Raw genomic sequence first — 24,497 nt, 5'->3', positions numbered from 1 at the left:
TGCCAAACACCTGGCATTGTGATATCAGGAGAAAGGAGAGAATTGCAAAATGCCCGGGAGAAGCTTCAGTCAGAAGTGTCATATCACAGAGAAGAAAACTCAACATATAATATATAAAAACTGACAAAGAAAGTAAATTAATAAGGACATTGTTTTTATTCTTGATTGCATAGTGGTGTACTCATTAATTGCTTTCTTTGCATATTATTTATCAGACCTTTTCCATGACACACATTTTGACTTGTCACTGCAGGAAAAGCAGATAATGACTGCTACATTTGATTTAGTTGTAGCAGTTCTGAAGCTCTGGAACTGAGCGATCATTAATGTTATTAGTTGCACCTGTTCTGACCCTATTACTACAAGTGGAAATGTCTGCCATTAATTTGAAAGGTCTGTCTATTTGCTCAGCAATTTTAAAAAAAATTATGATATGCTACCTTTACACCTGTATTTTAGCCCTTAGTGGGGTTTCCATTTGTTAGAACCAAAATATTTCAACTTTTGGGGGTTTGACAAAGTTTGACAATATTTAGTTCAAAGTGAAGTACCATTCATTCCATGTCTTCAAACAACCTTAAAAAAACTGGCAGGAATGGCAACATTTTTGTCTTTATTCTATTAAAGGGCTTATAAAATTAGTACTGAACTTCACTGTTTACTCATCTACTCCACTAGAACAAACAGAGAAAACAATACTAGGCCACATCTGCGAGCAGTGAACTGGTTCAGTATTTGTAGATTGTGAGGTCTACAATATTTTTTTTCAAGCACCCATCAGATACATTACAGCGCAAAATCATTTGAAATGCAAAGTCAGTCAGTGTGGATACATTTTAACAAAATGAGACAGGTCATACAATTTGAAATGTGACAGACACCTGTAACATTTTACTCCATCAGACACACAGTCAGATTATCCTCCTTTTAATACAGTCTGTCAGAGTTGAATTGGCCACTCTTCTCACATTCCTAGTCACCAGTTAATAATATCTCGTACATGGCCCCACAGCTTGGTGATCCACAGATTAACCCCAAGCTCTGTTAAGTACTGAAGCTCTGGCATCAACATCTTACGGCACAACTTCCGATGTGCCTTGTCCACATTGTTCTTCAGGTTATAACCCATGATGGACTTCTCTCCGATGGGCTGCCAGGGCTGCATGGCTGTCTCTTGGATGCTGCCAGCTTCTACAGCATGACCCCCCTCAATGCAGATGGATGCCATCTCCGCGTTCCTTCTCCTGAGCTCTGTCACATTCTCAGCCATCCGCCGACGTCCATATGCGTCTACTTTCTTCCAAAAAGTCTGGTTGAAATGCTGGTATAGCTTCCAGTCAATCGCGTTCCACTCGAGGGCCCTGGCCCTCAGTTCAGGGGTCAGTTTAGACACAGTGGATCCCTTGCGGGCGTTGAGCTTGAAGAAGAGCAAGTCATCCATCTCCCAGCAGAGGGCATCCTTGAGCAGGATGAGTGATTCCTCAAAGTATTCCACCAACATGACCAGCTGAAAACGGTCAATGATGAATTTCATCCCTTCTTCTACCCGCGGATCATCCAGCTCCAGAGTGTTGTCCTGTCCAAAGTCAAAGAACAGCAGATTCTTGAGGTAGAAAGAGTTGAAGCCCTCTGGGTCAAAGTAGTAATGTGGGTCACGTAGAAACTCAGTCAGCTTGTCATCACCTGGTATCTTCCAGGTAAATGGCACCAGCCGGCCAAAGTAGTGGAAGGATGACTCAAAGAGCTCTGCTGGGTCTCGCAAAATAGTGATGTAGGAGGTGTCCATTGGTAGCAACTTGGCCACCTCAGGCGCATTGAAGCGCATGTGATTACAAATAACATTGAAGCACATTCCAGGTCTGTAGTCTTTAACCTGGGAGCGCTGGAAGAGAGACGGATAGAAGAAGTCATTTCTGCTGTCAGGGAAGGCAAATTTAAGCCGGTGCTTCTCTCCAAAGCGGAAAAGGATGTTGAGGAAGGTGCTGCTGGCTGCTTTGTGGGTCTTCATGAACATGATATCCACTTTAGGGGTGCAGGTCTGGCCTGTGGTTTGTGATGTGCTGTTTGTGGCTGGTTTGGGGCGGAGCTGGGATGGACGATGGGCGCAAGAGTAAGGCACTGGAACCCTGTAGAGAGGAAAACAATCAAATAATAAATGTGCTGATGAAATTTTACTTTCCGCTTACTCACACACAAATTAAAGAGAAGATGGAACTAGAAAAAAAGTTTGTCATTTCTGACTGAAAAATCACTTAAATAATCATTTCCTGTCAAAACACCAAATCATTTCTGCTCTACGTCATTGCTGAATAAACTTGATATATTGTATGTTTTGCATTGTGTTTATCTGCATGTATGTCCGTGTGATGAGTTTTACTCGGGCAGATTGAAATGGATCTGTGGCGTGGAGAGGCAGTAAAGCAGGATCATGCAGCTGGTTAGGAGGGTACCCAGGACCAGGCCTTTGCACATGGACCTCCACTGCCTCCCTTTCTTGCCAGTCATGTTCCAGCAGAATCAAGGATTACCTTAAAAACACAGAACATCATCATCAGAATCAGAATCAGCTTTTATTGCCAGGTATGTGTACACATGAGGAATTTGACTCTGGATTGTACATTGCTCACGATGTGCTTACTTATACAAAATCACAATAATTGGAGTTACTGGCTGAAGAATTGTTCCTGACACCGTGAGTCAGAAATCAGGTTAAGCATCCTCTATCTGCCAGCTATCCAGACATGATTTTGTTATTCTTGAGATGCTCAATGACAATGACTTGGAATGATTTATTTAGATGGTGATGGTTGGTTGGATGAATGAATGAAAGTGACTACAGATTAAAATCTTTGTTCTCTGTTCTCTACTGGAGTGGTCATGACAGCATGAACATGTATAAAGTATTTAAAGCTATCCAATGCAAGAGCCTAAAATTGTAATAAACACAACAGTATCATGTTTGATTTTTTTGAAACTGTGCCAGAAAGATATTAGAGTAAGATCTGAATTCTGCACTGGTGCATAATTAACACTCTGTCCATGAGGCCTAACCCATTCCTTACAACTTAAAGTGACCCACTAATGGCAACTCCAGCTTGTTTATAGTACAGTACTGTTTTCAGGTGGACCATAATTTAAGGTGCTCAAGAATATTTACCCACTGGGAGGTACATTCCCAAAGCATATGACAGTGTTTCACCGATAACCTCATTTCATACAGCCGTCCACAGTTAAAACACAGGGTGTAGTTAAAATTGCAATGGCGGGTTACAAAATGACATACTTGCGAGTTGAAATTACCAACCCTGTGTTTCTCAGATGCCTCATAAAATAAATAATGCATTACTGTGGAAAGTGATATTGCATTGCCCCCTGCAGACGGCGGTAAGAGGAGCCACCTGCTGATTCAGCTACACAAGTAACAAAGTGACAAACACCACCTGGAATTTGCAGTATCCTGTGAACCCAGTACAGAGCATGGTTTAAGGAGATTGTGTGAGGCAACATTGTTTTCAGATTTTATTGCTTTTTTCAAACACACACAAAAAAAGTGTATTTTGAATTATTATGTAAAAGACTGGGTAAAAATCACATTCAGTGAAAGCGTTCGGAATCTTCAAGTGTTTTTATTTTTAGATCTCATTTTACTGACTGCCCACTGAGATGATACCGACCACTGTAAACTGTGACCAACAATGTACTTTCACAGCAGGTAACAGAGTGAAGTTATGAGCTAAAATCAGTTAAAGCTCTGTTTAGTTAAAATTTATAAAACCATCAGTTTTTGTTACCTTTACCTGTTACCTTACCAGTGAGATTATTCAGATATTTTACTTAAATAAAAGTACCAATACTGAAATGTGAAAATACTGCATTACAAAAAAGTCCTGCTTTCAAAATCCTACTTAAGTAAAAGTACAGAAGTATCATCAGCAAAATGTACTTAACATAAAAGTACTTTTTCTGCAGTAAAATGGCCCCTGTGACTGTTGTAGTTGCTGGAGGTGGAGCTAGTTTTAAATACTTTAAATACGCAAGGTACAAGGTAGTTTGTCATTATACAACACAAGGTTGTATAACCAAAAGAAGGTCTGTAGTCCCTTCATGCTACACACACACAGAGCTTAACAGATAATTAAATGTTAAAATATGGTAACATATGGCCTAAATTAAATTAAATAAAACAATATACAGTGATTTACTGTATATACAAAGCCTACACGCACACACACAGAATGTTCCACAGGGAATTTTTTAATTTGCGTCTGGGGAGAATGTAAACAGCAGAAAGATGATAACATGGTTTCCTCTTAACATAAAAAGTCAAACATTTGGGAAACAGTGTCCTTTATGGCTGCATTTGAGCACCAAGCATCATCGAGTCTGCCTCCTCTCATCTTGCGCTCTGTTGGCTCGGAACATGGTCTGCCCAGTGAATTCAGTAGTTTAGTCCAGTGGTTCCCAACCTGGAGGTCGGTCCCCCCAAAGGGTCTTTAATCTTTGCTTTTTTGTGAAATAATGGATCATTTTTAATTTTGTTAAAACTATTGTTTAAATTAAATAATCGGAGGAGTTTAGAGGGGAAATGTCTCTTTAGTGGAACTGCTAACAACACAGACATGAAACGTGACTGAGGGCCTCAACTAAATATTTGCTTTTTTTTAAAAGAGCAACAAGACAAAAAAGTTGGTTCCCCATGAACAAATCTTATCATCTTATGTTTATGGGTTTTTTTCATAGATTGTTACCAGTGTTAACACTGTTTGCTATGTTAGCAAGCCAAGTTCATAAATACTGGTAATGAAGTATTGATTTTGAAAGAACAAACAGTTAACTCATTTGTTTTAAACCATCAAATTTGTGTTGGTACAGAATTTCTACATGTACGAGAAAGTTAAAATTAAAGCTTTCTACAACAATTTTATGATATTTGTTTCTTCTTTTAGGGCAAAACATCTGATCAACAGATAAGTAGCCTATGACAGGTAAATAAAAAATGTTTATCTTTAGGAAGTGTCCCGCAAGTAGTGTAGCAGGTCAGTATAAAGGCAGGGTTGGACTTTGTTTTATCAGAAATGGTGACTCAGATGCATCACAAAAAATCTTATCTTGGGAGAAAACAGAAAGAGAAAAATAGATGGATCAATGAAATTAATATTTATGTTGTAATTAAGAGCCCATCAATTCAAATGTAGATTACTTAATGAACTTTAAGGGTTGATATTTATAAAATGTAAGAAGAATTTTAAAGAACTGTAAGAAGACATTCTCCTTAAATAGCCGACAGTACAAATGCCAGTCAAGTTCAGTCTTTAAATTTTAGATCTTTCTGAGGAGTTTATTTAAAGTTTTAGTCATGCTAACCAGCTAATGCTAGTTTCCTAATGTTAGTCTGACAACTAATGCTAAAATTAAGAGGCAAGCACTAAAGAATAGGTTCAGGTTTTTTGAAGTCTATTATCTGAATTCCAGTCTGCTCCTTTTTCTTTCTGTTAGGTGGCTATGGATCAGATGGCCATTGACCTGGTTATGGCTACTGACTACAAATCATCTTTAATTCAGTGACCCTATAGTATTTTGACTTTAAGTGTGTTTTCCAAGCCTGCCTGCAGCCATTCATTTAATTTCAGAAGGAATATCTTCAAGGAGATTCCCACATATTCAATTGTTGTCACTGATAGCCTACTATTTTGAAGACAAAGAAATCAAATTAAACTGTGTGTGTTCAAGTTTTCCATTTTTCTTTCCATTTGTGTGTGGTTATGTGTGTTTGTAACTGGGTGTGTTGGCCATCATCTGGTTACACTACTTTTGTTCATGATCATGTTTGTAAATTTACCAGCTCGACAATGAATCCTTTATGAATTTGAAACAGACTTGATCCCAGCCCAGTCTTAAATAGCTACAATGGCATATTGTAGGTTTTTTAAAAGAAATAAAAGAAAAAAGCGATGAGAAAAGAGAAGAAAAAAGCTAAGCACGTTTGTGCTGTGACAAGGTGAAATGAGTCTGGCTAATTTAGGAGTGCATGTGTTATCAATTTATACCTTTTCTGCATCAATTTATGGTGGAAACGTCTTCATTTATGTAAAGGGAAACACTTCAAGCGGCAGGTGACAAAAAAATATTTTAAAAAGCATATAATTCACAAAGTCTCTCGGGCATTCTGTAGCCTAGTGCTTTCAAATATGTATTCTCTCAACTTTTCTCATTTCACATCATCCCTGCCGAGTCAACACACATTTTGGCTGTCTTCCCTCTTCTTTTGTGTCTTGTGTTTGGGGAAGTTGCACCTTTTTAAATATGTGTGTGGTGCTTATCATCAATGATAAATTCGTTTAGGCTATAAACCCCTGGACTTTGCTCCTGCACGTTTTCTGCTCATGTTCAAAACAAATAATAAATGAATGAATCATAAATGATTTTTTCTCGGGAACATTTGGCCCAGTGTTAGTGTCATTAAGTGTTATTAATGTTTTGATTTTAGTCTAGCATTGGGTTGTGGCTTGAGGTTGATAAGCCTTGGTGTGGGCTTGCACTGTCTTATGAACCGTGCAGTTACAGTTTAGGTTCAGTCTTATCATCGAGTATTAATACAAACATTGCACTCCAAACACAGCTACTGCTCTTTGTCTGGACTCCATGAAGGGGCTATTGTCAGGCATGTGAAAGAGCTCTCTCTCTTCCTCTCTGCCTCAGAAGCCACTCTGTTGGGACACATCTGAGGAAATGGCTATAGTTTGGGTGGATCAGTTGGGCCTATAGGGAATTTTAAGTGGCACTATTTTATTCCTTGCTGGACATTTAAAATGCAATGTGTTATTTTTGAGTCTAGTTGATATCATTGTTTGCTCAACTCTTCCTAAAGTGCCATTTGACCTTAATGTAGCCCTATGTCCTTGTAAAATGCATACTAATAGGCTATAACTTGCTTCAGGCAATATTAAAGCTCACGTTTAGCCTGAAAATATTTACCCTCAGCTTTGTATGCCTGCACACCAAACCCAGCTTTAGGCTATTCGTTGTTGTGGTTTAACAGGAGTTCAGTACATCAAGAGTTATATTGTTTTAAGAGTAAACACAACTGGATTTAAGATTATGTTGAACTGTTTTCCTTCTCTGCATTTCATGGGATTGCGTAAGGTGGTAAGTATAATAATATCACCTTGTTTTTCTAATATAATGATAAAAAAAAAACATATTACAAGGCATTGAGAGGAAACTTAGGTTAATTAAAAGACTGGAGAAGGCTGTCTTACCTTCATACGTAAATCCAAAGAGAAACTAAAGGAGTTTCTTGTCCAAGGGCATTGTCTTCTTCCTTTGCATTCAGTTCCAGATGAATAATAGCCTACTAGTAGATATCCCTGCTACATCTGCAAATGTCGAGCAGCTTATGTCTGATCTTGACATACACATACTGTTATAGACCCAGCACAGCCCCGCGTTCCCCTTATCACATGTCCAGCGCTGCGGAGGTCATTCATTTGGTTGCCGCTCCTCATCTCCTCTTTCTATCAGCAGGCACACCTGATGCCTCGGGCTACCTGCCACCTCCCCTCAACTTTCAATGCCAAAACTGATCTGGCTGGATAAAGCACTGCAGGGAGGCTCATGTAGCCACCTGTGACGTCAGGGTCTCTGTCAGGGGACGTGGACTTGTGTCAGTGAGTGTAGGCTAAAAGAAAAAGGGAGGGAGGGGGCGAGGGAGGCTGTATAGTGCCTATTCAGTGTCAACATACAGAGGGCTATTGAGTGGAGACAGTGGAGTCTGAGCTGCAAGCTGATACGAGGGACGGAAAAACAGCATAAAAGGAACAAATGTAGAACGGCAAAGCACAAAGGCTCTAATTGTACCACTTGATCAGTTCTGCTCTGTCTCTGTATTGTTTGAAATACTCATTTAGCTGTCAGTGCATGCTGTAGAAAGAACGTAGAGGACAGTTATCACATTTTGCTACACATCAAAGCAAACTAAGCAATCTCCGCACCCTTGATGCAACGGCGTACATGCTTCAAATAGTATTTTCTTCATTTATAAGTGATCGATTTTTTTGTTACAATAAAAGTAGGCCTAGAGGTATTTTAACTTTGACTTATGATACTCAAAACGGTATCTTATCCTTGTGAAACTGCCATTATCAATAGTCTCTTGTGCGAGACAGCGCAGACATTTCAATAGAGAATGAAATGAACATTCAACCACGAGCAACAGTCCATCTGCCTCTGCTGGCCAGGATGCAGCAATATGTGGTCATAACGCCTCATCCATTACAGTACGCATGAGCTCTGTCTCTCCACACTGTGGCCCAGATTCCTGGAAGGCGCACTGGATTCGTGCTGCTCATCCCACACCAGTCACTAGTCATGCTCAGGGTCGACACTACCCGCTTTTGTTGAGCAGGGTCGCCTTTGCCTGCAGGCACCCAGAGTGCAAGGCTGAGACCTGGACTGGGTGGGCATGCGCGGAATTCAGATCAGGGTGATATGTGGGCAGCGAGCGTCACAAACAGAATGAGGAGATTGAAGCAGAACTGGGCATGACTGGCCTGGCGTTTGGCCCGCCACGATCACAGCAGCATCTCAGAGGGCAGAAGGGCCCCTGCTCCTTCGTCATCAGCAACAATGGCCCCTGTGTGGACAAATCACTCAAGACGACCCACCCACAGCGGCACTGTGACCTCAGCCTCTGCAAAGATGTGGAGTTTGGAGTCTTAAGCTGATGATACACGGGGCAACTTTTTGAGCAATATTGCTGGGCAATCTTGCTAGTGGCAAGTCCGACTATGTTTTGAACAGAGCGGTGATGCGTGGACGGTGGCAGAGTGATGGGGGAAGGGGATTACGTTAGTAATCTTTACTCATTACCACTGACGGCAACATTGCCCAGCACTATTGCTCGAAAAGTTGCTCCGTGTATCATCACGTCTTGATCCAAATATAGCTGTTGGAAGAGGGCAACTCCTCTGTTATTAGAGGCCAACTGCTCGTTTCAAATCACAACTAATCCTTCTTGAATATGAAGAAACATGCAGTAGCTTACCTACAATAAGAAACCTCAACTTCATTTGAAGTAACAAGATCAGAACTAACAGGATCATTAGGTTGTGTTTAATTTAGAATACAGACCATTTCAAGTACAGATTTTAAAACAAAGTGGAAGAAGTATTGTGTAATGTAGAATAGTTCATACAAACATAAAGGCAAACACTTTTACATTAATAATTACACAGTTAGGAGATGCCACATCCTGCGCTTTAGCTTGAAATTATGCAGAGGTCAATGCACCCACATGGTGCACGTAACTCACTCACAGAGCTGTCTAATGCACTTAGAGGTTTTATGACATGGGAACCTGTTATGCACAAATACTTAAAAGTCAGTCTGATAAATACATCATCAGATGAGTCATTTTCTCGTCTTTTTCTTCTTTGATTTCTCAGCATCATCGTGGGCCTTCCTCTTGGCAGCAAGTTTATTAGCCTGTAAGAGGTGAATTTATGCACAGTTAAGGAATTTTAGACGTCTGAACTCTGAGGGTTATCGCTGAGCTTGAATGTACTCTACACACAGCAGCTACACAATACTGTTTAACATTCTCAGTCCGAGATAAGCTGCCCGATAGTGAAAAAAAAAAAAGGTAAGAATGTTATCTGTAACCATGGCAGCACAAACAGACTAATCTACAACCAATTTTTAATCAACAAAATGGAACAAACCTCTCGGACTTTTCTCTTCTTTCCAAACATGATCTTGTCGTAGAGGTACTTCTCCTTTTTCTTCATCATCATGATGGCCAGACGTTTCTCCTCTGCTTTCTCCTCCTGCTCCAAGCGTGCTGGGTTTTCTACCTTCACTTTCCCCGGCGTCACTTTGACTTGCAGAGACTGAAAGGATGACAGATGAGTTGATAAAGATTCCGCCAGTTTGTAAAAACAGGAAAATAAATACATGGCGAGGGAAAAAAGGGATCAGGAGTCTCTTACCTTGCCCTGGGACCTTTGTTCTTCCATCTTCTTAAGAGTCTTCTCTTCTGCCTCTTCCTCTTCATCCTCTTCGTTGTCATCATCTTCCTCCTCTTCATCTTCACCCTCCTCATCTTCACCCTCCTCATCCTCCTGTTCCTGGGCTATAATGGAAGTAAAATATATAAATTGTGTATCCATGGTCTCTGAATTTACAAAGCTTATATAGTTGTGCACCCCATTTAGGCTTAACTATTTCACAACACTGACTCACAATAGACGAAACAAGGTTTTGTTGACCGACTTATCAAAAGAAAAAATACTTTAGTATCAAATCTAAAATGGATGTAAAATAATTGCAAAAAATCAAACAGATTTCACTTGTGTTCACTCCCTACTATGCTGCACCTAATTTATTACTGGTACAGCCAATTGTTTTTAGAAGTCAAATAATCAACTGAATAGCAATCACCAGTGTGTAATCAAGGTGTGACCATGCGTGTATGTGAAAATAGAAAAGCTACCAGGTTTTTCTCCTCGTTGTAAGGCCATGATCTTCAGTTTTTCAGGGGGCACATAGTCTCCATCCTTCTCCTCCACAAATGGAGAGAGGTGGGGAGGCAGAGTCACTCCAAGGAAGTAGTCCTCCACAGGCAGGAGGATTTTGGCATTGACACAATCATATGCCCACTGAGGCTGGATGTAGTACCTAAGACAAATAGTATAGTAAAAGAGAATAACCACTTATGATGTAAGATGTTTATTTTCCTGTTCTTATATATGAAATTATCAGTCCATATCTTATTATATAGAACTGTGGGGATTATACTATCTGCTAAATAGGGAGTTTGCAGGCATGATTGAAGTGATCTTTTGAAAAGGCAAAGTGCAATAAAGAAAGGAAATGGTCTGTACAACACAAAGAACAGGATTGCTTTGGTGGCAAGAGAAGGGAAATACGCCTCTGAAAGGAGGCATTGTAGAGGATATGGTAATGTACAGGGAGAAAGGAGCACAGTCAGTCAGCAGAGACTCTGTATTTAGGAGACATATACTGTAAATCTAATTGTTTAAAAAAAAAAAAAGACGTGTTCTACTGTTTCAAAAGCAAGAAAGTGTTAAAAACAATGAAAACCACAACATTCCTTTACCTGTTGATATACTGTTTGTCGATGTTGGGTCTGTCAACAATTTGATGCGTGATGGTCTCATCTGTCACCTCGTATGTGCTACCAATGCAAACTGACTTGTCCCAGGACACCTCACCACCAAAACACCTGGAAGACAGCAACAATACACAAAAGATAGAGAAAGGTTTGAAGTTTATAACGTCCAGTAGATTTTCACTGCAGCGACTCTCACTCACCTGATGAGAAACGCCAGCGACTCTCTGGGCACTTCCCTGTTGAGGAAGAACTTGAGCCCCTCAAAAAGCTTTTTCTGAGCTTCCTGCTGTTTCTGTTCCTTTTCCCTGGCCTCCATATTTTCCATGTCCTCCTGGAAAAAAAGAATGAAAAGGAAACCATTTATTGAGGTATTTTATAATTCCATGAATGCTGGGCCACAAGAAGATGACATTTAAAAATGCAGGTATAGTTGTTGTGATAACACTGAACTAAAAAAAAGGGAACAAAAGCCTGAGTCCTAGAAAGAAACTTAAGGTAAAAAAATAAAAAAAAAAGCCGGCCCAACAGCAGCTCAGGGGTGTTATATCAATGCAGTCAGGTCCCCAATGAATGAATGTTCATCTGTGTGGCCCACATTCCCACACAATGTCTCAATGGGCTTTAGAGGCCCACGACAAGAACAGTTACCAACCCAGCTCAAGGTCTCTTAACAAGAAAACTCTCAAATAGAAAAATAGTGATATATGCTAATGTATTTATTTTGTTTCCATGGATGCAAACACTGGCAATATACTCATGAAATGATTATAATATTATTACTAATTTGATACAATTTTGGAAGACATGATTGCAGCAAAATCATATTAACGACTGAAGCCCAGTAATAACAGTGATACTAATAAAATAAAGAAATACAACCAAAATGATGGCCATTTCAACCACACTGTCCAAAGAACTAAGGAGCCCAGGAGCTGAACTCAGGAACTGAAAGTCCTTTTAACACATTTGTGTTTCATTTGCACTACATCTCAGGAAGCATGCAAGTTAATTTGTAGTTCTTTGAATTAACTCTTGCGCAAAGACTGAAAGAATGACATGACATATTGCAGCTGTTTTTTTTGTCTTTGACCCATCAAACAAATCAGCGTCGTAAACTACGGTATACAGTACTTTCAGTACAACAGACGACTCCCTTTCTATTAAACCTGAAAAGAGTGACTGCCCAAGCCTATTGAGAAACTCAAACCAGTTTGGCTTCCCAGGGTAATAAACATCTTTTCCTTACCAACCAAACCTGAAGCTGTAATCCCCAGTCTCACACCTCTAAAAGCTTTGACTCCTCTGACAAAGACATGTTACCAGTTACCTCTGCCCTCAGAGACCAATTAATTTGTTTTTCCTGAATGTTTTGATGAAATTTCTCATTATCGTTACTATGATCTCAATGTTTTATTCTCAGTGTTTTTAGATAAGACACAGCAAATCATATTTTGTGAACAAGTTTTCTTACCCCGTCAGCAGGAAACTGGTCGACTTCAGCCTCCTCCTCCTCTGCAGTTGAAACCACCCGCGCCAGACTGGCACTCAGAGCTGACAGTTTCTGCTCAGCCAAGAACAACAGGATTAGAACTACAGTCCCTAATTTAATTGTTCACACCTACGCATCACTGCTGTCAACAAACAGATTAAGGAAACTACATGGTTTTAAGTAACCTGATTTTCCAAATAACTGTGCAGAAGTATGTCTGGTACGCAATGTAATATCTAACTTTATCACTTTAAAATAAGTAAAGTGGAAGGACAGTAGTGTGTGCTGTTTTTACAAGATAAATACATTTTTGTGGAACCACTGCTTTGCATCAGGTTTAATGAATGTCCTTTCTTGCAAAGGAACAGAATCAAACCACCAGATGCAATCACAAAGAACAAGGCAGTGCTTATCTTTCCAGGGTTGTAGAATATTCCCTCAATATTATTAAACCTCTGTGTTTTTGCATCTGATAAGCCATCAAACTCATGGATCCATGAATCAAACTGGCCTTTAAAGTGCAATTTATACTTCTGCGTCAAATCTCCTGACGTGCACCTCCTCAAAAATTTAACTACACATTGAGTCGACGCGGACCATAAGCTCTGTGATTGGTCGGCTGGGTAGCCTCGCAATGCCTCCGAGCCAACCGGATGTATCCCGCGCTTTGAAGTAACATTTACTAGCGGCCAAAACGGCGGCTGTAACACAGTGAATCAATATAATTGACCGTCGCAACACGAGCGAAATGACTCGTTTCGCTATCAGAATTTGATCCACTCGGTCGGTAACATTTGAAAAGGCTACACCAGCCGCACGTTTACAATTTTACCCCCATTTACGTTAGTGGAGTGCTAAACCGGAAGTTAGCCTGCACGGCCAGCAAAAGTCAACACAGTGGACGCTGTAGCGCTACTGCTGACTAGCGTTTGTGGGTGTAATTGCAGTATGACAGACACACCTATGCACAAGTATAAATGTATGGCCTTAAGGATATAAGTACTTTAAAGATTGACCGGTACTTAAGTCTGTTAACTGGCTTATGCTCAACACACATTTTTTTATTCTACTGATGTGATAGCAGACAGCCACAATGTACAGAGTACTGATGTATCAAGCCATGCAGTGTTTTATTTTGTCCAGGTTACGACATAGCTGTCTAAGGTTTGTGCTTCCACCCAGATACAATGGCGGGGAAGGAATGTTGTTTGTGCTGCTCACAGCATTAACAAAAACGTTTTAAAATACCAAAGCAATGTGTCTGTTCAGAAATAATCCTAATCATAATCCTGGCTGCTCCACAGTGAATCCACAGACGTCACTGTGATCATTTTCCAATGTCACAAGCACCATAAACAATCTTCCAACCACCTTCATTATAATCTTAATCTGGGTAAATAAAAACAAATCTATCTATACGATTAAATACCAGTAGAGGTGAGAGTGAATGGTTTAACAGATCCTTTAAAATGAATCAAGATAATGAGCTTCACCTCCAAGTAGCTTTCTGAATTCATGGCATAGTCGGCTTCATCCTCTTCCTTCAGCTCCGTTTCTGCTTTACTGTCCAACTGCAAAAGGAGGGATGACATTAACAGTGCTAATAACCATAAATACCTTTCGCAATCATGCAGTGTCATTGTTAACAATTCCTTATCATCACAAATGGAACATAACAGAAATATGCCACAAAAGGATTTAAAGGCTTGAGAATATATGTTTGCGTAACGTAATATCTGTGACCACACATAATCAAGACAGATAAATAAGGCGTGTTTTCACATTCCAAGATACCTTTGGTGGGTAGACCAAGTTGAGGGAATGGTAGAGTCTGAAGTTAACGAACCCCAGGAGAGTGGTGTACATCTCTGTGAACGTTGCCATTACTCTGTAGTCGACATCTGTTGGATGCTGTAAGAGCAAAAAAGTAAGAGCTATTTACACAAAAGAGTAACTCTTAGGGCTGCAGCTAACAATGCTTTTAGCAATCAAGTATTCTACAGATAAAATCAAGTCATCGTTTAAGAGGTACTTTTGCTTGGCCGCTCCGCGGACCTGATGCTAGACCGGGTGCTTTCTGATCAGATGCCGTCGTGCTGTTGCGGTAGGCTACATACGTTTCGTTTTACAGTGGACAGGCTGTAAAATTACAGAGTTGTTGTTTTCTTTTAGATTGAAATGATCCCATACTTTAGACATACCTTCTTCTTCGTCCCTCGCTATTTTCTCTCGCTTCCTCCACTTTGCAAACAGCGCCATCATAATCATGTTGTGTTCACTTGATCACTGTAAGTGCCAGGTGCGACAGTAATAAATATCCGTGTGAAACAGCGCGCTATATAGTTATATGAATTAAAACGAAGCATCGATGCAAAGAATTTTTAGTATTCGAATTAATTGATAAATCGTTTCAGCCCTAGTAACTCTGCTCCATCAGCTAAAACTGCCTAAAGCTCTCGTGTGTCACAGCAACAGTGTTTGTTTATGTGTTCAAATGCTGACAAAGCTGTGCAATCTTCAGTGTAATCCCATAATAATCAAGTGAGTGCTTATTATTTAGCATTATCACCATGGACTGCATATCGTCATTCACTTACATCATGGGCGAACTGATATGGCACCAACCAGGTAATGAGCTGTCCCATCACCTCAGCTTGGTAATATATTCCCTTGATGGAGATGAAAACCTATCAGGAACAGAGACGTGTAAGTTAATTACAAAACTGACGTCAATGAACTCAAAACACTACAATATACAGCCCTCCCCCCATTTACATGTCAATAACTAAAGCAGCCTGGAGGTTGCTGCACAGTGTAAAGTGGCACCTTTCTGAGAGCACGAGATGTAATCACAAAGTTCATCCACTCCACAGTGAGGCGTCTGCACAGCTGGATTGTCTGAACGTGGCATTTTCCTGTTCGGGCGAACGTGGAAAAGAGAAAACACATGCAGAGGGCATCGTCGATATCTCGGAGAGCATCAATGAAGGTGGGGTACCTGCCACAAAAAACAGAGCACCAGTGAGGCAACACAACTTGAGACATTAAAAAAAAAAAAAAAAAAAAGGCAAAATAAAATGTGTTTTAGTTTTTTCAAAGAACCCCCTTCCCATCATTTCTGCTGATACTCTTCAACTTGACTTTCCACAGAGAAAGTCAACTACGCTCAACAATGCCCTCCTACGGTGAGTGGGGAGAATAACACTGCTTCACCTTTCTTTGATGATGTGGTCCAATTTATAGGTCGGCTTGTTCTCCTTCAGTCTCTCCACTGCAGACCATTCTGTTTTTCCATAAGCCCTCTTGAGTTTGCGTACAAATACCTGTTAAGACCAAACATTTCCACAATAAGACAGTGTTCACATTTCCCACCATTACTGCAAAAACATCTCAAAAGAAGGAACAAGAATGTCCTACAACAAGGAACAAATTACATTTGCAAAAGACAATTTTCTAACTTAGGAAAAAAGACTTACTACTTCTTTTGTGTTAAATTGTTTCCACAACCAATTAATACAGTACAATTAAGAGCATTTTACATACCACATTAAAGTGTTGCTTTTAAGCATGTCCATACAATTCTGTTGGATTTGATATTTAAAAATAATAGGCAAAACATGACTGAGATACCTTGTAGTCTCTGAACTTTGCAACGATTGGCTCATGCAGCAGAAAGCGGATGTCTTTGAGCAGGTAGAAGGTCCTCGCGGCCGTAGAGCCCTTGTTCACCTTCTTCTTGTGCTTGGGCTCATGAGGGTAGATGCCTTTAAGGATGCACAGTCGCCTGAAAATCAGAGAGGCATGAGGAATTATTTAGCTGTGACATGGCCGCTGTTTGGGTACATCTCTCAGTAGAGCAGCAACTATTAAATTAATCAGCAACTATTTTAATAATCGATTAATCAGCTTGAGTAATTTTTTAAAGAAAAACTCTCTGGTTCTAGCCTCTTAAATATGAATATTTTCTGGTTTCTTTGCTTCTTAATGACCGTAAACTGAATTTATTTGGGTTGAGGACAAAACGAGACATTTGAGGACGTCTTCTTTGGGAAACAGATCGACTTTTATTACCATTTTCTGATGTTTTACAGAAACAACTAATCGATTATTCGAGAAAATAATCAACCATGAAATAAATTGTTAGTTGCAGCAATCTCAGTATAATGCAGTACAATTCACGAGTAACGTTATTAAACTACAACTCGCAAAGGGGTGGGCAAAAACTTAACTATGTATACCTAATAAAATGAGTGTACGTCGATAAAAAAAAACAAAACAAAACACATTCACCACGATACAAGATTGTTTCCAATTCGCCCAACTTCATTACAATCAACACGGTAACGTCACCTGAAATCCGGGAGGCTCAGCTGCAACTTCTTGCGAGCTTTGTTTCTGGTGATGTAGTTGGTGGCAGAGCCCCTCTCAAACTGGGGGAAAAAAGACAGACGATCACGTTAAACACCCATAAATTATATGGCTTTAATTCATACTCCGATTAACTAGATGGTTTGACCTCAAATGTTCATCTGCAACCAATGTGTTGCAGAAAAACAAACTCCAGCTAGCTCCGTTAGCTAACTAGCTAGCCGGGATGCTACAGCAGTTAATGTGCTCGAGCCTGACATTAGCCCAACGTCAACTCTTACCTTTTTCTTTTGAAGACCTCCCATTTACAAACGATATGTGACTTTTCGCAGATGTTTAGCAAATGGTCTACAAATCAAGCAGTTAACACGCGAACACAACGCTCGCTACCAACTCAGGCAGCCGATGCACGTGTCGTTTGACATGCGCGGAGGAGGCGGTGCAAGCAGTAACAAGGACCCACGTGAGGGGTCGACCTTGGTCTGCCTGCATAGAAACCAAACTAACAAACATACCTCGCGTTTTTGATGTATTTTAATGCACTCGCGCTTCCGTTTTTAGTATATCGGATTAAGTTTGATCTGCCATGTGTCAATATCATGCACTTTAACTTTTTTAGTTTGTGTGCACCAATTCCTCCAAAATACGTTTTTATTTCATTGGAATTTTAAAACATTACAGACAGGAAACAAAACTAACAGGCAAATGTTTAAAAATGTCTACAAAATAAGTTAATATGTAATTGTGTAAGCACTGTCCAGATTTTAAGCCTGGTCAACTAGAAATATATAATCTGAATAAATTGACTTGAAATAATAATGCAAGGTTCAACCACATCTGAGCCCCACCCCATTCTCTTCTCCTCCTCCCCTGTTGATGCCAGAGATGCTTGAGAGATGCAGATTGGAGATGAGCAGGAGCAGTGAGTGAGAATGAAAAATAGTGAGAGAAATATAAAAAGCTAGATACAGAGAAATATACTCATAGAGAAATTAGACTTTGGAAGGAAATCTCAGGATATGTGTGAAGCATTTCATCAGTTCATCATGGGGTTACGACTTTTTATAAAGGAGTATTTTCTTGGTTTCTGGGACTACGAGACACCAAAGGTGATGGTGGTTAGAAACAGAACTCTTGGAGTAATTTACAGAGGCGTTCAGTTTCTTGTGATCACCTATTTCATCTGGTAAGCTTCATGTTGCAGGCCCAGTGTTTGTTGTAGAGGAATACTCTATGGAATTGTTGATTTTTCTACATATGTTGTTATCAGATGTATCTTTTGTTTGCTTGAACGCTTCTTGGGGCTTGTATTTTGCCAGCAATATGTAATACAATGCAATACTCAAACCCAAGAATGGCATTTTTTCAACTGTAAACAAATAAACAGCATAATTGATGTAAACAAAGCTAATATTAAGAATTAAGGTTGAGTCTCTCTGTACATTTTATACATAATATACATCTTATTTTTTTCAAATCTAATCCATTTCTTAGATTAGATGTGTTGTTTTATGATTGAAGGGCTTCAGCAAAGAGGGCTGAACAGTCTGTTCTATCATCCTGAAGGTATGTCTTTATAAGTCAGAAAGCGTACCAAGAGAGTGAAACTCGTCCTGACAGCTCAGTTTACACATGCATGAAAGGCTACGCAGTACATGGAGATGATGTCTTTGATACTGTGGAGTACGCTCAACCCTCAGAGGTGAGTTCAGAACAAAACGCTCCATCACAATCAAAGACGTTTCACTACTCTGTCAGCATAATGATCGCTTCACAGCAGAGTAAACCGTACTGAATGAATGTTATTTTCGTGGCATTTCCCTCACAGGGTGGTGATGTGATTAGCACGATATTGAGACGAGAAGTTACATATGATCAGAGGCAAGGAACCTGCGCCGAGGTGAGAGGTCAACAAAAGCTTTTTCAACAATAACAGCTGCTAGCATGCAAGGAAAGGCAATGCTATAAAAGTGTATCAGTTACAAAGACACCTTTATTCTCTTATGAGTGAGCATCTGTCTTATTTAACTTCAGCATTTCACAGTTGCCAATGCCAACTGTACGACCGACACTGACTGTGTCCAGGGAGAGGTTGACTTTGATGGCCATGGTACTGTTTTTATTCCTCACAAGATTTTTCTTCAAGCTTAATACATCTGTGTTTGCCACAGTGTCTTTTATCTCTTCATAACACTTTCTTACAGGCAGAAGGACCGGCAGATGTGTTCAGTACTACAACCACACCTTCAAAACCTGTGAGATCCAAACCTGGTGTCCTATTGAGGAGTACGCTGTAGTACGGTAAGGCAGATGATAGATAATCTCAGTCAGGTTGGTTGATCAAGTTCAACTCAGGATAAATATCTCAACCCATAGACAAAATAAGAAAAATGTTGCAAAGACAACATCTGATATAAAAATATTACAGAAATGAAAAGAAATATCTTTAGACTATTCCAGCTCTAAACACAGACATGGTGGGGGTCTCGAGAAAGCTTAATTGGTACTGTATTATACATGAAATTTCTTTTCCCTTCATCATACCTTTAGCACAGCAATGCAGTGAGCTAAACACACTTGCAATAAAGGTTTAAGACAGCAGTTGGCATTTGAAGTTTTACTGCAAGCAGATGTGAATCTGTGAACACCAGTACTGTACAACAAATATGTAATGATAGTGATTACAAATCAGTTTATATACCATAATGCAGTGGTTCCCAACCTGGGGGTCAGAACCCCCCAAAGGGCAACAAGATAAACCTGATTAACAGGATAGGAAATGAAAAGACACATATTTGTGCTATTTTGACCAACTTTTCCATCCTTTGCTTTTTGCTTGTGAATTACTGGATATTTCAAAACATTCTGACCCTTAAATGTATTCAAATCAGACAATTTAATAAGGTAAATTTGGTTGAGTAGAATGCAGACAAAGCAAGACAAGAAGGCTGGGAACCATGGCCATGAACATTAGACCCACGGAGGGATAATGAGATGATGGGCCTCTAGTTTCCTGGTGTCTGTGTCAAGCCTTTATCCACTGTTAGACCAAAGATGTTGAAAAAATGAATTAATGTTAAGTAACAAGGAAACTGGATTCACATTACTGTCTCTAATGCTAGGAAAAGATCAACATTTAGTCCCCGCAGGAAGTAAAACACAGTAATCCTAACCAATTTAATAAATATTGACAAGAATAAGTAAAAAAAAGGGCAAAATGTACTACTAGCCCACATTAAATGAACAGCTAACTGTACTTGAAATATTGTATTAGCGGCACATTAGCCTCAGACACGTAGGTTAATGGCTGGTTAGCAATAAACTGAAACGTTATGTCAACAACAGTCACAAAGCAGTTATATAATAGAGCTGAAAATGCTTCAACAAGGGATGCCTGTTAAAATTACTGTGCAGTAGTGGTTGCTACTAGCAGCAAAACGTCTAACTGAAACCAACTGAAAGAAGAAGAATATTACTCTGATTATTTGGTGTCTTCAACAGAGAACCAGCGTTAGTGGAGGCCATCAATTTCACAGTGACAATCAGGAACTCTATCCACTTCCCCAGATTTAAAGTACTGAGGTAGAGTAACTCCACACACACACACACACACTGGAGCCAATGCCTCTGGGCATTAGAATAGTAGGCCTACTCTTGTTTTTGTCTTTGGCAGGGGAAATATCAAAGATGCTTCAAACAAGCGTAGCATGAGGTTGTACCTCAATAAGTGTCATTATCATAAGGAGAAAGAGCCCTACTGTCCAAACTTCCGCCTGGGGTACATCGCAGACCAAGCGAGGGAGAGTTTCAGTGAGCTCTGCAGGACTGTGAGTAGGACTTCTTCACCGCAAAAATGTGCTCTATGATATTTTAAGGATGGCACACAGATGATCATTGCTGTTTTTGCTCAGGGAGGAGTCATAGGGGTTTTCATCAACTGGAATTGTAACCTGGACCTGGATCCTTCACACTGTAAACCCACATATTCCTTCCGCCGTCTTGATCTCCGAAAGGATCAGGACATCTCTGGTTACTACTACAGGTGAGCTCAAACACCCAACGCTACCTTTTTTTTGTTCAGTATTTTAAACTGTGTTTGTCACTTTGACTTGTGTACGGTTCTCTGCCTGTATCCTTGTAATTTCTGTGTCATTGTCCAGGTTTGCCAAATATTACAGCAAGGATGGAGTAGAGTCTCGGACACTTATCAAGGCTTATGGCATCCGTCTGGATGTCATAGTTCATGGACATGTAAGTGATGATACTGTGGTGGAAGAAGTATTCAGATCTTTTACTTGTTTAAATGTACTTAGATACTCCACCATCACTAGAGTCATTACATTGCATGCCATTTCTTTTTCAGGCTGGTAAATTCAGTCCCATCCCAACCATCATCAGCACGGTTACTGCCATGACTTCAGTTGGGATTGTGAGTATTCCTTTCTTATCTTGACACTTTGAAGTGGCAGCTATTGACAAACCACAAACTGGTATTTCTTTTCATTTTCACCCCTCCAGTGCACCATCATCTGTGACTGGATAATGCTGACGTTTATTGACAAGAATGAAGTCTACAGTGACAGGAAGTTTGACGAGGTGAGTAAAATGCATCACATATTCACCTCAACTCATATTGATATTCTTGATATTTTGAGTACTGGATAGCTGAATTCTATGTAGCTGCTTTGGTTTCATGGTCCTGGTATTGTGCATGCTGGCTCACTTAAATTGAAGGATACCTGTCCTCCGCAGATAATCAAGGAGCCCAAGATGCCCATTTCCACAGAGCTCAGCTTCGTCAACAGCTACGGCTCAAACCATTCAGACCTGTCAGACGGTGTGCCGCTGTAATGTCGCCACAGTTGCCTCAGCCCTCGCTGTCCAAGAGTGGGGCCTCTCCTCCATCAGCGACATAAAACTCCAACTGGTTTCTCAGGTGTCTGCCACAGCTCAGTTATGGACTGCCAACGTTCGCTATATGTGGGAATAAACTGACAGAGGACCACATCGACAGAAGGCATCTTCTGACAGACAAGAGGTTCCCTGCCTGTGCAGTGTATTCAGTTCCTATATCATCTCAAACCTTGATGGACCCCAACTGTACAACAATGCAGTTAATTTTCTTTAACGTCGTTAACGTTTAAAGTCTGAGTTCACCTTTATGATAACTATCAATGTATTGCAGATATTCAGTGAAATAGCCTAAATGTCCTGTATCAACTCGAGTTTCAGACATAAGTATTACCATAATTTTACTAACCGTATATCCTAAAACATTGACCTTTAGTCTTATAAATCCGCATTGTCAACTGCACACCATGTTTGAAAAGTCTTATTATTCTGATTCACTTCCTTCGTCTTTCAACCTGTGTTCAGCATAGCGAGAGGACACGGGAGGAAATGGCCAGGAGATGCTCGAGGAGAGCAATGAGCAGTAATCAAATAACACAGACATTTCCCATAAAATGGTTTCTCTAACAAGATTGTGGGGAAGTGTGAATCCATCTGGACTCCTGAGAGCAATACAAATGTCAACGGTGAAGAAAGACTTAAGACGTAATGGGCCAATATCTGCCGTAATAGATGGAGGTGCACAATGGACATGTCACATGTCAGTTTGCGCCTTGTGTGTCTATGACATGTAAAGAGCTGAAAATTCATAAAATCTTATATCTTAAAAGGACTGTGCTTATGTTAATTCATTTCAATGCCAAGCTCAAAAAGAGTGGTCTGATCTAAAGATGCATTGTGGGGCTAACAAGTGAAAATGTAAAGAATTTAGTCACCGTCTAAGTGCACGAGTGCACTCATTCCTACATTTGTACGTGTACACTATATGTCAGTAAGAAGCTCGAAGGAGCCAATCTAATTGTGCTTCAGATCAGAGTCTGAAATGCGATTACTTGTCTGGGAGACACCCATATGCAGCCAAAATGAGTCATCTGTGGAGCAATGAGGTTAAAGTGATGGAGGTGCATTAAGATCACTGTGATCTAGCCTTGCTCACAGTAATCACTAACCACAAAATTATTTTCCCTAATTAAATAACAGTAAAATATTCAATTCACAACCAGCCAGACACATCTGGGCCCGTATTTATCAAGCTTCTCAGAATTAGAACACTGCTAAGAACTGAATTCTTGGCTCAAAGCTGTGCTTAAAAGTTAGTTATCAAGCATCATAGTCCTACTTTGAGTGAAGTGTAGGACTAAATCTTAAGAGTCAGTCGTGGTGCTGATTACGACACGTTGCTGTGCTGCAAACAGGATTTTGGATGATGATGTAGCCAAGGACCAATCACTGAATATATTTCCTTATTTAAGAATATTCTCACATAAATTCACATTGAAATTCCTAAGAGGAGTTTATATTCAACACACATTTAACAATAAAGAATTTTCAGGATATTAGATTAGGATATAGGCCTACACATTAATAAAGGAAAGATAAAAAAGTTAATCTTTATATGAGCGCCATCAAATGCGCCTACTGTGCCTGTGAAGCCGGCTATTTGCATGAACTATGTTTGATGAAACGTGTGACAGTCTGTGGCAGAGGTGGGACCAAGTCATCGTTTTACAAGTCCGAGTCAAGTCTCAAATCTTAGCACTCAAGTCCCAAGTCCAGACCGATCATAACTGGCAAGTCCGGGTCAAGTCTCAAGTCAAGGACCAACAAGTCCAAGTCAAGTCCAAGTCTTGAACTTTGAGTTTCGAGTCCTAAACAAGACATAATGCGCACTTCACCAAATGTAAAACCATTTCAAAAGTTTTTATAAGTTAAAAACAAAACAAAATGTATTGAATGAAGCATTAGCCTGTACAGAAAGAAGGCAGAGGTGCAGTTTCACACAACAAATGTTCTATAATTTCATCAATTAAATTAAATGTTCATGTAGGGCTGCTAATTATTTTGGTCAATATTAAGATCACAATTATTTAACAGGATTACTCATTGCCTTAGGAAACATTAAACTATTGAACTTCTAAAATGTAATACTTTCTTTTTAAAAACTATTATATATGCATTAGCATCTAGTGTGCAAGAGGACGACAACTTCCCTCAAGTTTACAGCTTTGGGTGACGGATGGGTCACTGAGGGGGCTCTGTGTGTGTGTGTGTGTGTGTGTGTGTGTGTGTGTGTATGTGAGTGTGTGTGTGTGTAGGTGTATGTGTGTGTGTGTGTAGGTGTATGTGAGTGTGTGTGTGTGTAGGTGTATATGTGTGTGTAGGTGTATGTGAGTGTGTGTGTGTGTAGGTGTATGTGTGTGTGTGTGTGTGTGTGTGTGTGTGTGTGTAGGTGTATGTGAGTGTGTGTGTGTGTAGGTGTATGTGTGTGTGTGTGTGTGTAGGTGTATGTGAGTGTGTGTGTGTGTAGGTGTATGTGTGTGTGTGTGTGTAGGTGTATGTGAGTGTGTGTGTGTGTAGGTGTATGTGTGTGTGTGTGTGTGTGTGTGTGTGTTTGTAGGTATATGTGTGTGCGTGTGTGTGTGTAGGTGTATGTGTGTG

At 40.0% G+C, this 24,497-nt stretch overlaps 3 protein-coding genes across 3 annotated transcripts; 1 reads left to right on the top strand and 2 right to left on the bottom strand.

Moving 5' to 3' along the window:
- Positions 1-134: 134 nt before the first annotated feature.
- Positions 135-7,622, bottom strand: gal3st1a (galactose-3-O-sulfotransferase 1a). The gene is made up of 3 exons (XM_038704554.1): positions 7,260-7,622; positions 2,378-2,528; positions 135-2,126 (listed from the first exon to the last, which is right to left on the bottom strand). Exons 2-3 carry the CDS (start codon positions 2,503-2,505, stop codon positions 977-979), a joined length of 1,278 nt encoding a protein of 425 aa, XP_038560482.1. The 5' UTR covers positions 2,506-2,528; positions 7,260-7,622; the 3' UTR covers positions 135-976.
- Positions 7,623-9,089: 1,467 nt separating this feature from the next.
- pes (pescadillo) lies at positions 9,090-17,293 on the bottom strand. The gene is made up of 15 exons (XM_038704144.1): positions 17,270-17,293; positions 16,971-17,050; positions 16,251-16,404; positions 15,834-15,943; positions 15,447-15,618; positions 15,218-15,307; positions 14,415-14,531; positions 14,114-14,191; positions 12,603-12,692; positions 11,332-11,462; positions 11,117-11,242; positions 10,490-10,674; positions 9,987-10,129; positions 9,720-9,887; positions 9,090-9,483 (listed from the first exon to the last, which is right to left on the bottom strand). Exons 1-15 carry the CDS (start codon positions 17,291-17,293, stop codon positions 9,409-9,411), a joined length of 1,743 nt encoding a protein of 580 aa, XP_038560072.1. The 3' UTR covers positions 9,090-9,408.
- Positions 17,294-17,670: 377 nt separating this feature from the next.
- p2rx2 (purinergic receptor P2X, ligand-gated ion channel, 2) lies at positions 17,671-22,643 on the top strand. The gene is made up of 12 exons (XM_038702540.1): positions 17,671-18,174; positions 18,555-18,690; positions 18,817-18,888; positions 19,023-19,098; positions 19,193-19,289; positions 20,490-20,570; positions 20,662-20,815; positions 20,900-21,030; positions 21,149-21,239; positions 21,352-21,417; positions 21,507-21,584; positions 21,741-22,643. Exons 1-12 carry the CDS (start codon positions 18,008-18,010, stop codon positions 21,837-21,839), a joined length of 1,248 nt encoding a protein of 415 aa, XP_038558468.1. The 5' UTR covers positions 17,671-18,007; the 3' UTR covers positions 21,840-22,643.
- Positions 22,644-24,497: the final 1,854 nt, after the last annotated feature.

Source organism: Micropterus salmoides, unplaced genomic scaffold, assembly GCF_014851395.1.
Source record: "Micropterus salmoides isolate LMB-PRFRI ecotype aquatic unplaced genomic scaffold, ASM1485139v1 Ms_hic_scaffold_7, whole genome shotgun sequence".
Classification (NCBI taxonomy): domain Eukaryota; kingdom Metazoa; phylum Chordata; class Actinopteri; order Centrarchiformes; family Centrarchidae; genus Micropterus; species Micropterus salmoides.
This window is presented reverse-complemented; position numbering and strand designations above follow the sequence as displayed.

Bases quoted from the DNA above. Each gene is read 5' to 3' on its own strand.
- pes (XM_038704144.1), bottom strand. From the start codon at position 17,293: ATGGGAGGTCTTCAAAAGAAAAAG. The intron at 11,463-12,602 runs GTAAGAAAACTT...CTTTTTTTCCAG, and splicing joins ACCAGTTTCCTGCTGACGGG to GAGGACATGGAAAATATGGA. The intron at 11,243-11,331 runs GTGAGTGAGAGT...GCTGTCTTCCAG, and splicing joins TCGCTGGCGTTTCTCATCAG to GTGTTTTGGTGGTGAGGTGT.
- gal3st1a (XM_038704554.1), bottom strand. From the start codon at position 2,505: ATGACTGGCAAGAAAGGGAGGCAGTGGAGGTCCATGTGCAAAGGCCTG. The intron at 2,127-2,377 runs GTAAAACTCATC...TCCTCTCTACAG, and splicing joins ATCCATTTCAATCTGCCCGA to GGTTCCAGTGCCTTACTCTT.
- p2rx2 (XM_038702540.1), top strand. From the start codon at position 18,008: ATGTGTGAAGCATTTCATCAGTTCATCATGGGGTTACGACTTTTTATA. The intron at 18,691-18,816 runs GTGAGTTCAGAA...TTTCCCTCACAG, and splicing joins AGTACGCTCAACCCTCAGAG to GGTGGTGATGTGATTAGCAC. The intron at 18,889-19,022 runs GTGAGAGGTCAA...ATTTAACTTCAG, and splicing joins GGCAAGGAACCTGCGCCGAG to CATTTCACAGTTGCCAATGC.